Source organism: Pogona vitticeps, chromosome 3, assembly GCF_051106095.1.
Source record: "Pogona vitticeps strain Pit_001003342236 chromosome 3, PviZW2.1, whole genome shotgun sequence".
Classification (NCBI taxonomy): Eukaryota; Metazoa; Chordata; class Lepidosauria; order Squamata; family Agamidae; genus Pogona; species Pogona vitticeps.
Genome location: NC_135785.1, coordinates 238,850,517 through 238,865,263, shown reverse-complemented (window position 1 = coordinate 238,865,263; position 14,747 = coordinate 238,850,517). Strand labels below are relative to the sequence as shown.

General features: G+C 40.3%; 1 protein-coding gene across 1 annotated transcript in view; it reads left to right on the top strand.

Moving 5' to 3' along the window:
* B3GLCT (beta 3-glucosyltransferase) overlaps positions 1-14,747 on the top strand; it is a 105,252-nt gene that overhangs the window by 75,126 nt on the left and 15,379 nt on the right. Inside the window, exons 11-12 of the mRNA XM_072993761.2 lie at positions 1,667-1,780; positions 7,384-7,483. Of these exons, the coding sequence (XP_072849862.2) occupies positions 1,667-1,780; positions 7,384-7,483 (214 nt within the window). The remainder of the gene's footprint in view (positions 1-1,666; positions 1,781-7,383; positions 7,484-14,747) is intronic.

Below are 14,747 nucleotides of genomic sequence, written 5' to 3'. Positions count from 1 at the left end.
GCTTGATTTGCTTTTCAACTGACCAGGAGCATCTCTGTCTTGTCTGAATTAAGTTTCAGTTCATTTACTCTCCATTACTGAACACTACTGAACACTACACACATATCTAGAACTGAAACAACTTCCTTGGATTTAGATGGAAAGCAAAGATAGAGCTGGGTGTCAACCACATACTGGTGACACCAAATCCCAAAATAGCCTCTCCTAGTGGTTTCATGTAGATGTTCAATAACTTGGGGGGCAAAACAGAACCCTGAGGAACACCTTAGGCCAACAGCAAATGAGTCCCCCAACCTCCACCTTCTGAGTTTTTCCTTCCAGGAAGGACTGGAGCCACCATAAAACAGTACCTCCAAGTCCCATCCCAGAGAAATGGCCCAGAAGGATAGTATGGTCAACAGTATGGAAAGCCCTTAGAGGTCCAGCAGTACCAATAGGGACACAGTCTCCTGTCCAATTCCTGCCATAGATCATCCACCAAGAAAGTCTCCATCTCATAAACAGGCCTGAAGTCAGATTGAAATTAATCTAGATCAGTGGTTCCCAATCTTAGGTCCCCAGATGTTCTTGGACTAAAATTCTTAGACGTCTTTCTGGGAGTTATAGTCCAAGAACATCTGGGCACCCCAGGTTGGGAACCTCTAATCTAGATAATCCATCTCATCCAGAAACCGCTATGAGGCTGCCCAGGTTTTAAAATCACCAGTGGAGACCTTTCTCTTGGTCCTACCACATGCTCAGTAGCATTTGGTGGAGACATGAAAGAGGGCCTTCTCTATCACTCTCAAGCTATGGAACTCACTCCCAGAGAAGTTCAGGCCAGACCCCTCTTTGCTGTCCTTCTGCAAGCAGACAAAGACTTTTCTCTTCATGCAGCCTTTTTTCAGTAACTGGCTGCCTGAGAAGGGGTTCCTAAAACTGGGGCTGCTGCTTTTAAACAAAAGTTTTTAAATATGTTTTAATATTGTAAGCTACCTAGGTCTTCTTGAGCAGAAATGCATGGTATATAGTTAGGTAGGAAGAAAAGATTAGAATCCTGAAAATAAAAATGTCTCAGGAACATCAGCTTGTTCCCTTTCAGCAGAGGATTACAAGGAAATGTCACCTTGTAGGAAGAAATAATACAGTAACTCTATATGTTTGATTATTTAGGATGACAGCTTTTCTTTTCTCCTTTCATACACTATATGAAGTACAGCTTTGCAGTGTTATTACTATTTTTTGAACTACTTCCAGAATCCCACCACCACCAGTTCTAACTATAGTCCCATTTCTTTTTTTCGCAATCTAGTTGGGACAAATATATATAATAGCTTATTAAAATAAGATATATGTGTTAGGCTCACACATTTTGTGTGTATGTGTTGCCTGTTCCCTCCTTTCCTTTAGAAGTGCTACAGTTGAAGACTCTCTAGGTTGTGTAAACATCATCTCCTGTTATATCCATCTTATTACATTTGAACTTTGACTCTGGTTTCAGATCCCTATCTGATTTTCTTGTTCAAATACGGGCAGAAACTATAAGTACATCAGGACTTCCTCAGCTGTGGCATGCCGAGGTGTGAAGAGATGGCATACGAATGTGTGGGCTTAAGGCCAACAGTGTCTCAGATATTTGAATGGACATTGTCACACCTGCATCTCAATGTGCTGTCTTATTTTTCAGTACCCATTGTTAAACAGACTTGGGAAAGAGAAGCCACTCTTATTGAGTACTATAGTGATTCTGCAGAAAGTTCCATACCCACTGTTGATTTAGGAGTGCCAAATACTGAGAGAGGTGAGTTCTAATATTCTCTGGTATTATTTTGCATGAGTAATAGAGAAGTCTTGTACCAAAATGTGTGATGATGAGATGACATAGACTAGCTCAGCTCTAGGTTGGGGGCTTTTCTTGCTCCTGCCTCCAAGTTTGGGTTTGGAGAGTAGACTCAGTGTCAAAGAAGAGAAGCAGCATATCCTTCCTTTTGCCAGTACTGGTGGACTTGAGAGTTGTTTGTCTGTTTCCTGTAATACAGTTGCAGAGCTGTCAGTGAGCGCTCTTTTGTAGCTGGCTGAACTTGGAGGCATGAGCAGCTGCTCCATATTTTGGTTTCCTTCAGCAGAGGATAACATATCATGGTCTCTGTGAATCACACATAAAGGTTCTGTGCCCGCACAGAAGCCTTCGAGAACTTCAGGAGAAATGTTCCCCTTCTCCTGTGCTACTGTGCTTGACTAGAGATGCACCCTAACAGTTCTCCCTCAGCTCCCTTTTGTTTGCTGTACAAACAGTTTCTTGAGAGAACATTGGAGTTTTTCTTAACCTGGATTTCTATTTCTTCTAACTGTAAATAATTGATTCTTCGCTTTTCTTCATTTTTATTCCTCTATCCATCATTTTCTTTGGGGTGGAGAAGTGCTTAGCACTATCATCTAACTTTCATTCTTCCCACCTAGTTGTTTATGGCCTCTGGGACTGTCTTCAAAAAGTGTGTTGTTTGTAAGGGTAAAATGCTGCATCCTGATGGACCCAAAAATTGACTATTTTTGCCTTGGCAAGGAATATACCACTCAAAAATGTAGGATTTGTAAAGGCTTTACTTGGGTAGCCCTGAAAAAACACCTAACAAGGCTTCAGTCCTACCTTTAGGAGAAATCAGCAAAATCATTAGACTCTGTTCCTTGGTCTCCTATTAACCCACAAGCAGTGCACAAAACTCCACTGACACCCAAAGAAACCATGGAGCCTGTGAAAAACTTTGAAACCTCCAACTCAGACTTACATATTCTAGCCTCGGTTTCCACCTCAGTTTCAACACTGGTCTCAACATTGCTATCAAAGCCTCCTTTGGCATTGATTCCAATGAAAATAAAGTAGTCTACTGCCACTTTACATAAGCAAGACAAAGCAGGTGCCAAAACTGACCTATTCACCTGCCAAATCATCCTATACATCAAAACAAGCACTTCTCTTGGAACAGACTTCTGAAGGGTTGCATTCTCCACAAGTAGAGGCATCTGATTCTTATTTGGAGGACATTCATCGATCATCTTAGCTGTCTCCTTCTCAAACTTTGTCTATTCCTGATTCAGTTGTAGACATGTCCTTTCTCCCTTGGAGGATCTCAGGGCCTATGCTGATCTAATTATCCACATGGCTCAGAATCTACACATTGGGGTTCAAAAGCTTCCATGGCTAGTGGCAGGCCTGGTCTTTTACAGCATTAGTAGAAATGAAACCATTCCAGTGCAGCTCTCCTTCCTACCTACATTTATGGAACTTATGAAATGTTAATGAAACAAATCGTCCTGCATTCTATCCACTTCCAGATGTCTCGAGACTCTATACAAGGTGCAGGAGGTAGGTGTGAATTTCCTTTTTCGGCACCCTCAACTAACTCAATAATTGTAGAGACCACTCAGTTGAAGGCTAGATCTTGGTCGGTCTCTACCCCTTCAACAAGGACGATGACAAGTTAGACTTTTTGGGACACAAAAATCTGTTCTGCAGCATTCCTTGGTATCAGAATTACCAATCTAGTGCACTGCACCGAAAAAAGCAAAGTGTGTTGCTTATATACCACCTCATAGTGCTTAAACCATTCTCTGGATGGTTTACAATTTAATTAAGCAGGCTATATATTGTCTCCCACAGCAAGCTGAGTACCCATTTTACTGACCTCAGAAGGATGGAAGGCTGAGTAAATCTTGAGCTGGCTTACCAGGATTGATCTCCAGTTTGTGAGCAGACTTTGGCTATACAGCACTTTAAACACAGCGCCATGGGGCTCCTAATGCTTTCAGAGCATTTGAACCACAGCTGATGTGTCATGTTGTCTAGATAGCCACCAACAACACAACAGCAATGTATTATATAAACAAACAGAGGGAATGACCATTCTCTTTCACTCCTACTTATTAATCACTTCTGGGAGTGGTGCATACTACGCCACATTTACCTGACAGCAATTCATACTTCAGAAGAGAACAACCAGCTATACAAATGGGAGCTGTTTCAAGCATTTTTCATTCTTATAATGGAATGCAGAGGTACCTTCCACAAAGACCTTTTTGCCACCAGAAACAATTGCAAATGCCAGAGGTTATGTTCCTGGGCAAGGCAGGGTGACAAGTCTCTAGGAGATGTACAATATTCACTTTGCACTGGACAGTGTTCCCTCTCTCTCTTATCCATTGGTTCACAGGGCAATCATTAAGGTCAAACAGGATGAAACATATGTGATCTTAATAGCCCCATGGTGGCCAAGGCAAATTTAGTTGGCCACCATGTTGCTGATGACAACAGAAACAATCAACCTACCACACACAGCAGATTTATTAACTCACAATACAGATAAAAGTCAGGCATCCAGATATTCCCAGACTGATGGTGTGGAGAGTTTGCCTCAAATAGCACAGATCTTGGCAGCATCAACTAAACTGTCTACACAGAAATAAATACATGTGGACCAGATTGCGTGAATTTGCTGAATTCGAGAACCAAGCATACCTGTCACCAAGGAGACAGTGATGCATTTTTGTTACCTTTAAAACAGAAAGGACTTGCCCATTCTTCCTTGTGTGTCTGCCTAAAAACAATAGTTTCATGGCTACCTCACAGACATCCTTCTGCTTGGCTGTTCACAGATCAGTCAAGAAATTTTTGAAAGGATTCGTACTTATCCTGATGTGCAGCAAGCACCGACATCATGGGTTCTTTCTTTAGTTCTTGTGCAGTCGATGAAACCTTCCTTTGAGCCCACAGCAACAACCAACATTTGCCTTCTCATGCTGAAGACTGTCTTTCTTGTCGCAGTCATGTCAGCAAGATTTCCGAGTCATCTGTGTGTACTGCATTCAATACTCTGTTCCTGCAGTTTCACAAGGGCAAAGTTACTTTGTACCCAGACACGACCTTTTGGCCTAAAGTTGTTTCTGAATTTCATATCTCTTGGCAACAAATAAAAAAGCAACAGAGTAACAAAAAAGCAAATAGCAACATTAATACATAGGTGTGAAAATCAAAAATCATAAAGTAAAGTGAGGGTAAAATTATAATACAATACAGTACAATAGAATTCGTAGAAGTAAGCCCAGTGGGTTGTAGAGACCATCCGGCTAGCATATGAGATGGCCAACCAACCTTAATGTGATGGTGTCAAGAGCCATTCTACAGGAAATATTGCAGCCTCTACTGCTTTCCACAGATGTCTAACCTTGCCTGACATCTATAGAGTTGCCACATGATTGCAGCCATTCACCTTTATGAAACATTGTTGGCTAGATGTTTGAGCCCAACAAGATGCTTCCTTCGTTTGGGCAGTGCTTTCTTCTCTCATGATGGGACATCCCACTGCTAGTAAGTCAACTTGCTAGTCACCCATATGTGTGATTCACAGAGACCATGATAAAGAAGGACAAGTTGCTTACCTGTAACTATTTCTTCAAGGGGTCATCTGTAAGTGCACACATCCCTCCCTCCTCCCCTCTGTCATGCTCAACCTCTGTCATGGGTGGCAAATGGAGGAGAATTGAGGGAGAACTGTTAGAGTGTGTCTGGTCATATGCACAGTAGCACTTGGAGAGGGGGACGTTTTTCCTGAAGCTCTGGAAAGTTCTGAGGCTGGCTTCTGTGCAAGCGCAAAAACATATACAGTATGTGAATTCACAGATGATTACTCAAAGAACTACAGTTATAGATAAGCAATCTGTTCATCTCAGTCTGCTTTTGCTTTTGTACTCCTCCTGAGCCACTATAATATGAATATAGCTATCTCTTTATCTGCCTAAACACTTCCCATGTCCTCCAAATCATCCTCTTTACTAAAATCTTTTTCAAACATGTTTCCTTAGTACTAGCTTCTTCCTTCCTCAGAGCCTTCTACTTCTTGTCTGCTGACTCCTCTTCCACCTTATCTCAAACTACTGCCTATTTCTGCACTTGAGTATTGACAGCTAATCCCACAGAGTCACAGAAGCCTGGATTCTTAGCCTTCCTTTGTTTTCCCAAATGGGAAGGGGTATTACAAGGGATTTTTTTCCCAAGTGGGAAGTTATAAATTCTGCACAGCCTGATACCACTTTCACCACAATTTCAACCTCAGTGGTATCTTTCAGTTTACATTTTGTAAGGAGAGTTATATTCTTAATTGTTATTACTTTCAATTGATTTAAGGCTGTTGGCATAGCTGGTTCAAGGCATCCTAGATATTATTGCCAAGTTAGCAATATAGATTGTAGATTTGGGATGGCTAAGCAGCTTCCTTCTGTTCCTGGTGCAATCTTTTACACATTAATTTGAAAAGAAGACCCATTGCATTACAATACTTCAGAGTGTAGGTACATTGATCATGAGTTTTGCGTAATTGCTTCAATGTTATAATCACTTACTAGATCATGGGGGAACAAATGTGCTGCTTTAATTTTACAGCATGTGCTGGAATCGTTTACTTGAATCAGATTTGAAATGTCTCATGAGAATTGCAGAGCTTGAGGTTTTAGACATATTTACTTGTGTTGTGATTCTGCAGCCTTTGGAACTCATGTTAATCCCATCTTCAGTCATATCTTTCACTTACATTTAGGCTTAAAAATGCAATAAAATAAATAACAATCTCTTGAGAATTGTGAGCCTGGCAAGTTACTTTACAAAAAAAACCTGACCAATAGTCTGATTGTTTTCCATCTTAAATACTTCACTGTTTTTGTTAATCTCTACTAAAAGTTCAGGCCATGACCTAAGCTGTGAACATTGTGCAGGCCAGAATACAGTGGTGCCCCGCAAGACGGGCGCTCCGTTTAATGATGAAATCGCTTGACGTTGATGTTTTTGCAATCGCAAAAGCGATCGCAAAACAATGTTCCCTATGGGGGAATTTCGCTTTGCGATGATCGGTTCCTTGTTTCGGGAACTGATCATCGCAAAGCGATGATTTTTTAACAGCTGATTGGCGGCTTCAAAATGGCCACCGGGCAAACAAAATGGCCGCCCGCCGTGTTTTCGCACGGATTCCTCGCTGCACAAGCAGCAAAAATGGCCGTGCTATGGAGGATCTTCGCTGGGCGGTGAGTTTCAAGCCCCTAGGAACACATTAATCTGGTTTTAATGCGTTTCTATGGGCTTTTAAAAATCGCATTACGACGTTTTTGTTCTACAGCGATTTCGCTGGAACGAATTAACTTTGTAATGCGAGGCACCACTGTACCTTCATGTCCTGTTGTTATTGATCCAGCGAATCCAAATGATTATAGATCTGAATGAGAAGTTCCACTTACACCCCCCAGTCTGAACACGTGTGATTGGTAGACGTGCATTATTTGGAAAAGTATTGAGAATTTTTAAACCATCATTGAACTGAAAATCTCAATGGATTCCATTACTTACTTTTGCTCCATATCCAGGTCACTGTGGAAAGACTTTTGCCATTTTGGAAAGATTTTTAAACCGTGGTCCCGCTAGAACACCTTGGTTAGTCATTGTGGATGATGACACTTTAATAAGGTATGAATTTCTGAATCAGGTGAAGTTAAATCACATATAGCCTTAAGAACAGTTTATTTGGAAACCATTATTGCAGAACTAACATGCAATAATGCAATCCCAAGTGAAGTGTGAAATATGGAAATTTATGATCCAGTTCAATTTTTCTCATCAGACAGAAACTCAAAGGAATTTACAGCAAATTAAAAGCACACCTCATATGTTAAATTAAATATAAAGTTGGATGCTGTGGCAGGAAATTAAACAGAATCTTGAAAGCTGGAAAACTAGTAGCATCATTTGGGCAAGAGAAGGTACACAGAAGATCTATCTAAATGGTGAATTACTGTCATTTAAGAAGTCTGTGCTTGTATTTCTTGTGACATACCAGTCGTGTGACTTGGTGCATGACAAGTAATATGAACTTTCAGTTTTTAAGTGGTAGCAATTTGCCACTGAGATTCATGCCATTGGATTTACACTGCTGTATGCAAGAAATAGGCTTGTTGCCAATGGGTGAACTCTATAAATGTACAAATGGAAGACTGCTCAAGCAACATCTTGCTCCTCTCCTCTCCTTCTTTGATACCCCAAGCCTTTCCAAGCGGTGATCAGAGGAACAATGCATGATGTGGCATAAACACGTTTACTTGAAAGTTTGGGTACAAACCACTGACTTTTTCTTACATTGACTTTTGCTTTGTATTTTTGTTTGTTAATTTTGTATTGTCCTCCTGGCAGCTGCAATTTTTAGTAATTAAAGACTTGCCCCTCTTGTCCTGCAGCTGTCACAGCTTCCCAGTGGCAAAAGGGATTACATGAGAGCTGCAGGACAGAAGTAGGAGGTGTTTAATTTCTTTAAAAATCACCTGTGCTGGTGATATTATTAGCCTTCCACAGGTGTAGTTATTCCAACAGAATTTCAGCCAGTACATCAATAAGCCAAATGTAAAACAAATTCTCTAGGCATTGTACAGCTTCAAAATAGATCAATAATGCAATGCAAATGTAAAAACACATTAGGAAAATAAAATGATAAAACTTTAGAGGAAAGTACAGAGTCAACATGATAAAAATACAAACCCAAAGTATAATAAAGTGTGAGGAGATAAAACCAGGTAGGAAATAAAACTCCCATTGTATAAGAATTAAAATAGCAAAGATTTAAGAAATGAAAGTGTCTTAGTCTTGTGAGAGGAAGAAAATGCTGATGATGCCAGTCAGTTTTCCCAAGAGAGATCATTAAAGATCTGGGAGCCAAGATTGAGAATGCCCTTTTGCTAGCAGCCACCCTCCAAGCTTCAACATGAGTAGGCACTTTGGGAGCCTCTGTAGTTGAGATCAGGGCACAGGTAGGGGAAGAGGTTTTCCATTAGCTACTGAATTCCATGGCCAGGAAAAACTTCAGAGGCTGGAATCAGCATTTGTAATAAACGTTTTGAGCAGTCTGAGGTACGACACATTACAGGAATCCAGATGAGAGATTGGAAGAGCATTAATTCCTGCAACTAAATAATCCCTCAACAGATAATTGTAGCCATTATAGCAGCCTAAATTAGAAAGAGGCATTCTATCGCACAGAGTCCATTTAAACCACTAATAGACCCAAGAATACTCTCAAGTTACAAACCGTACTTCATGGAATCATAGATTAATGGAGTTGAAAGGGGCCAGCCTCTATCTCAATGTAAAAAATACAGTGACCTTCCGAATAAGTTGAATTCCACTAATCTAAACCAAGAAACCAGCCACCAACACTGCCTCTTATTTATTGGTTTTACTCTGTGCTCTCTATTCCATCCTCTCATGTAAATAAATAATGAATTACAGCAGTGAACAGAAAATATGTGATATATTTTTAACATGCAAATCCCTTTTTTAACATTCACTAAACACTGAGACTGAAGATTCCATTTTCAGTAATGTTAGTCTTCACAACAGAAGCAATGGCCTATGAAGGACAAATTGCAGCACAAAAAGATATACCTGGTAGGCTAGTTACTGTGAGACTCTTTAGTGGCTATTAATTTAATCCACTTCTAGTGCAAGGAGCTATTTTTATATAATCTACTTGATGTATTATAGAAATGTCAACATATTATCCTATCTCATCTCTGTTGTACATCTGAAAAAATCATGCTCACTCTTTGAAAACTGTTACTGAAAAAAGATCAAATAATCTCTACCTCTTTAGTTCATTTTTTATTTTAATAGCTTTATTTCTTGGCCTTTAAAGGCTGTTATGAAAGAGTGCTTAACATGGGATGTGACATAGGAAGCAGGACACGTATTACAGTTGCCAACAGTAGTTGCCTGTCTAGGCATACATTACTTTCATACCTCACATTTGTTGAACTGTAGAGAGCACTGAACGATTTTCTGGCATCAAAGATGTGCATTTGCCAGTATGAGCACTGGAGACAACAGCATTATGTTACTCACAAGTGTGTATTGAGGCATTAGCTACTGCCGGAGGGATGGCTTAGAAATCAGCATTACATCAGAACATAATTCCCCCCCCCCAGTGGTTGACATACATAGCTGTCTGTCAGATTGTGACAGTTCATAGGCCATGCTTCATAGTGTCAGCATGGCCGCTTGGAAGTTAGTCACAGAACAAGCACTTCTATGGAAAACAATTGCAACGACAAAAAGAAGTCAAATGGGAGTTGAGAGAGATTCTGGAGCCATTTCTAATGACTAGAGATGGGGGTATTCATATTTGTAGATGAATATGAATATCTCCCCTCAGGTGGAAATAATGAAGGTCTGGCCCCATAGAGCTGGACCGTCCACTCCCCGTTTGGCCACTGCCGCGGGCACAGGAGTGTCTTCCTATTGCGCTATTGTCCACAATGGATTAGCTACTATGCGACCTGGCAGAGAGGCTTGTCATCCCACCTCCAGCCAGGAGTGGCTAATCCACTGCAGAGTACAGCACGATAGGAAGATCCTGCTGCTCCCGCAGCAGCGGCCAAATGGTGAGTGGATGGATGGTCCAGTTCCATGGGGCCGGACCCTCGTTATTTCCACCTGCAGAGAGATATTCATATTCAAGTATGAATACCCCCATCTCTGTCCTCCTATCCTCCCACCCCCACCCCAAAAAGATTCTGGATTCCCGAGTTCTAAGAAATCAGGAGTAGCTACCACTTTTGATACTTTTTACGTTTCCAAACTGTGGTTTGCATCGTATTTGAGTCCAGATAAATTCCAACCTTTCAGTTGGATTGGAACCTGGCAGTTATCTGGTACATACAAGACATTACTCATCACAGGATCAGTTTACATACATCTAGCAAAGGACAGCTCATCAAAATGCCAGATGCAGGGGACTGGTAGCAGGAGACAGGTATCTAGTTGTCTCGTGTGCTCCCAGAGGCATCTGGTGGGGCCACTGCAAGAGAGAGTGATTAAAATGATGACTGAGCTGGGGCACCTCTATTATGAGGAAAGGCTACAGTGTTTGGGACTCTTTAGTTTAGAGAAAAGGCACCTGAGGGGGGACATGATTGAGACATATAAAATTATGCTGGGGATGGATAAAGTGGATAGAGAGAAGCTCTTTTCCTTTTCCTTCTCACACAATACCAGAACCCAGGGACACCCACTCCAATGGAGTGTTGGGAGAGTGAGAACAGATGAAAGAAAATATTTCTTTGCCCATTGTGTTGTTAGTCTGTGGAACTCCTTGCCACAGGATGTGGTGATGGCATCTGGCCTAGATGCCTTTAAAAGGGGATTGGACAGATTTCTGGAGGAAAAGTCCATTGAAGGTTACAAGCCATGATGGGGATGTAAAATCTCCAGGCTTAAAAGGAAGGTACTTCAAAATGCCAGGTGCAGGGGAGGGGTATCAGGAGATGCGTATCTAGTTGTCTTGTGTGCTCCCAGAGGCATCTGGTGGGGCCACTGTAAGATACAGGAAGCTGGACTAGATGGGCCCTTGGCCTGATCCAGCAGTGCTCTTCTTAGGTTCTTATCATCTCCAGTGACAATCTGTTCTATTGTCAAATGGCCCAAGTTAGACATTTTTCCCAATATTGGGTTGAAATCTGTGCCCCTAACATTTCCTCCCATTTCTTTCGCCGTGCTCTTGGGATTCACTGAGAACAAGTCTAGTGTGCATAACAACCTTGATTATTTGAAGACAACTATAATATCTCCCTTACATCTTATCTTCTCCAAGCTAGGACTTGGATTCCAGTCCTTTCATCATAGAAGTTGATTTTTTTAAAATTCCTTTTTTATTTTATTTTATTTTATTTTTTGCTTAAGAAGTCAGTATATTTTTTAAAATGTGCCTTGACCAAGACAGACCAGAGCAAAACTCAAGATCTGAAAACTTCTTCTGTTTATTCATCCTAATTCATTGCCTTTTTAAAAAGTAGCTATCTCGCACTTCTACCTGAAATTTGGCTTGTGGTTAAATAAGGGACGTGGTGCCACAAAGCCTCTGGGCTGCAAGGTCGAAAGATCAGCAGTTCTAATCCACGCGACAGAGTGAGCTCCCGTCACTTGTCCCAGCTCCTACCAATGTAGCAGTTCAAAAGCATGAAAAAATGTGAGTAGATAAATAGGTACCACTTTGGTGGGAAGGTAACGGCATTCCATGTCTAGTCGCGCTGACCACGTGACCACGGAAACTGTCTACGGACAAAACACGTGCTCTACAGCTTGGAAACGGGGATGAGCACTGCCCCCTAGAGTCAGACATGACTAGACATTTGTCAAGGGGAACATTTACCTTTACTAACTAAGACATCTAGATTTTTCTCCTGTATGCTGTTGCCATTCTATACCTGTGCCTTTCTCTCCCTTGGCAACTAAATATAAGATTTCCTCCCACACACCCCATTTATATCTGTTCAATTTCTTCTTGTTGGTTTTGGCCCAGGATTCTAGTCTTATCAATATTATTTTAAATTTTAATTCTGCCTTTTTGGTGTTAGGAGATATTTCTAATTTCCTGTCACGTGCAAATATGGTAAGCATCCATTCTTCACCTTCATCCAAGAAAGGACCAAAGATGACCTTGTTGCACTTCACATGAAAGCCCCTTCCACATGAATGCAAAATCTTGAATGTGCACTCCCTGAATTTACAAGTGCATGCATTATTATAGAAAACCTATGTTTTGCTAGTTTGCCAGCAAGGATAACATTGGTGAGTTCGTCAAATGCTTTCTCAAAATCAAGATATATAGTCCTCAGTCCATTGATTAATGGAGGCAAGACATTTGTCCTTCCAGTTTTGCCATTGTAAAGGTGCAAAGGATCCACTTCTTTGACCATTGGTTAATTTCCATGGTTTAACAAAATATACACATCTACAAAATTCAAAGATTGCTCCAATACAAGACTTAATATGTGTAATAATGTCTCCCCAGAAAGACACTGACTGGCTATAGTCATAGTATATCTTTTAGAACTGTATCGCATGTATTGCATCATCAACAATTAGCAGATTTACGCAAACTGCTGTGTTCTGTGATTATTCAAACTGTAAGGGGATTAAAAGAAGCTGTGACAAGTTTGTTTACTACTGGTGATCTTACTACTAAAGAGACGTCAGACTAGAAAATTCCAAAACCACCCAGGAAAACACAATCAGCATCATGAAAATACACTGGTCTAGTTTGGATTTATTCTTGATAAATCTGTGCTGGCATCTAGAAATCTATGAATTCTGCTGACAGACTGAGCTGTTTATAATTTCATGAGGTATCACTTTCAGGTTGATTGTTCTGTGGTGAAATTTGTCTTTTTCCATTTTTGGAGGATCTCAACCATATTTGCCTGTACCCAGACTTCAGATATTTAGATTTTTTCCCCCTAAGAATTTCCCAAGATTACAGCCATTGGCTCTAGAAGAGTGTATTTAGGATCATTTATCATCCTAGGATGCAACTGATGTAGCCCTCCAGACCTAAACTCATTTAGAATAGCTAAGTGTTTTCCTCAGCTACAAGTGCAATATCATTTGTTCTTCTTTTCCTTGGTCAAATACATTTATCTTGCAAGAGAAAACCAAAGTAAAAAAGGAAATGCCTTGTTCTATATTTTCTCCATAACTTCTAATGTTTCATCAACTTTCTAAGGAACATACCTTTCTTGTTCTTTCAGCTACACATACAACCAAAGAAGCCTTTTGGGTTTTTTCCCAGCTTGTCATTAATTTATTCTGGACTTAGCTTTTCTGACACCATCCTTACTATGTCTTTCTGAATATAGATATAATGCCCAGAATCCTGTTAGTGTTTGTGTAAAGTTTACATAACTTCCTGCGGGTAATTGACAAAATGCTAGAGCTCATTTGTGCAACCAGGCTTCACCCTGCCACCACATCAGTTAGCAGTGGCAAGCTATAGACACATTATGTAAATACCACTAGGGATTCTGGTCATTAGTATGAAATTAACTGAGTTTTAAATAGACTTGAAACTCTCAGCCTTTCCATTGCACATCTAGAGAACTGATACATGTACCACAAAAGTTCAAAGACATTTATACCACCAGAGGACTTTAGGGTGGCTTTTTGGGGGGAGGCGGACTCTTATACCTGTTTTGCATTTATTTTATGATAAAAATTTGCATCTGCTGAAAAAGTGAATGCCCTAATATATCTTTAAAAAACAACCAATCATTATTTCCATAGTAATTACTTGCTAGATACATATTTTTCCTGAACGCTATATGGAAAACATCTAGTTGATGTCTATGAAAAACAGAAATGATAAAAGCTGTAGGAAATAAGATAAGAACATCTCTTGTGCAATGAATGAAAAAGTGAAAGCACAGTCATTTTAAATTTGCATTTAGTCATGTATTGCACCATAGGGATTCTTACAGGTGAGCAAAAAAGAATGGGCAAGGAAGAAAGACCTTGATTACCTAAATATACATTAAAGCCTTCCACTCTCCATCTGCAACATTTGAGATTTCTTGATTCATCTGAATTCAGTGTTAAATAGTACTGCAGATTTTCTGAACATTACATTATTAAAGCACTTTTTATGGCTTCCATCCTTTTGGATCAAATTAACAGTACAGTTTACAGCCCAAGTAGCTTTAATAAACCCAATCTAAAACATAAATTGGAGTAATCTATTTTAACCCATAGCACACATTCACAGATACAGTCTTCAAGTGTTTTACACTCTAACCTGGGAGCAACATGATGCCTGAAATTTTAATATCCCTGCATGTTTAGGGAGACTCAGATGGAGGTTTCTGAAAATACTGAACATGCTTTACAGCTGTGTGGGATAATGGTCATTTATTGC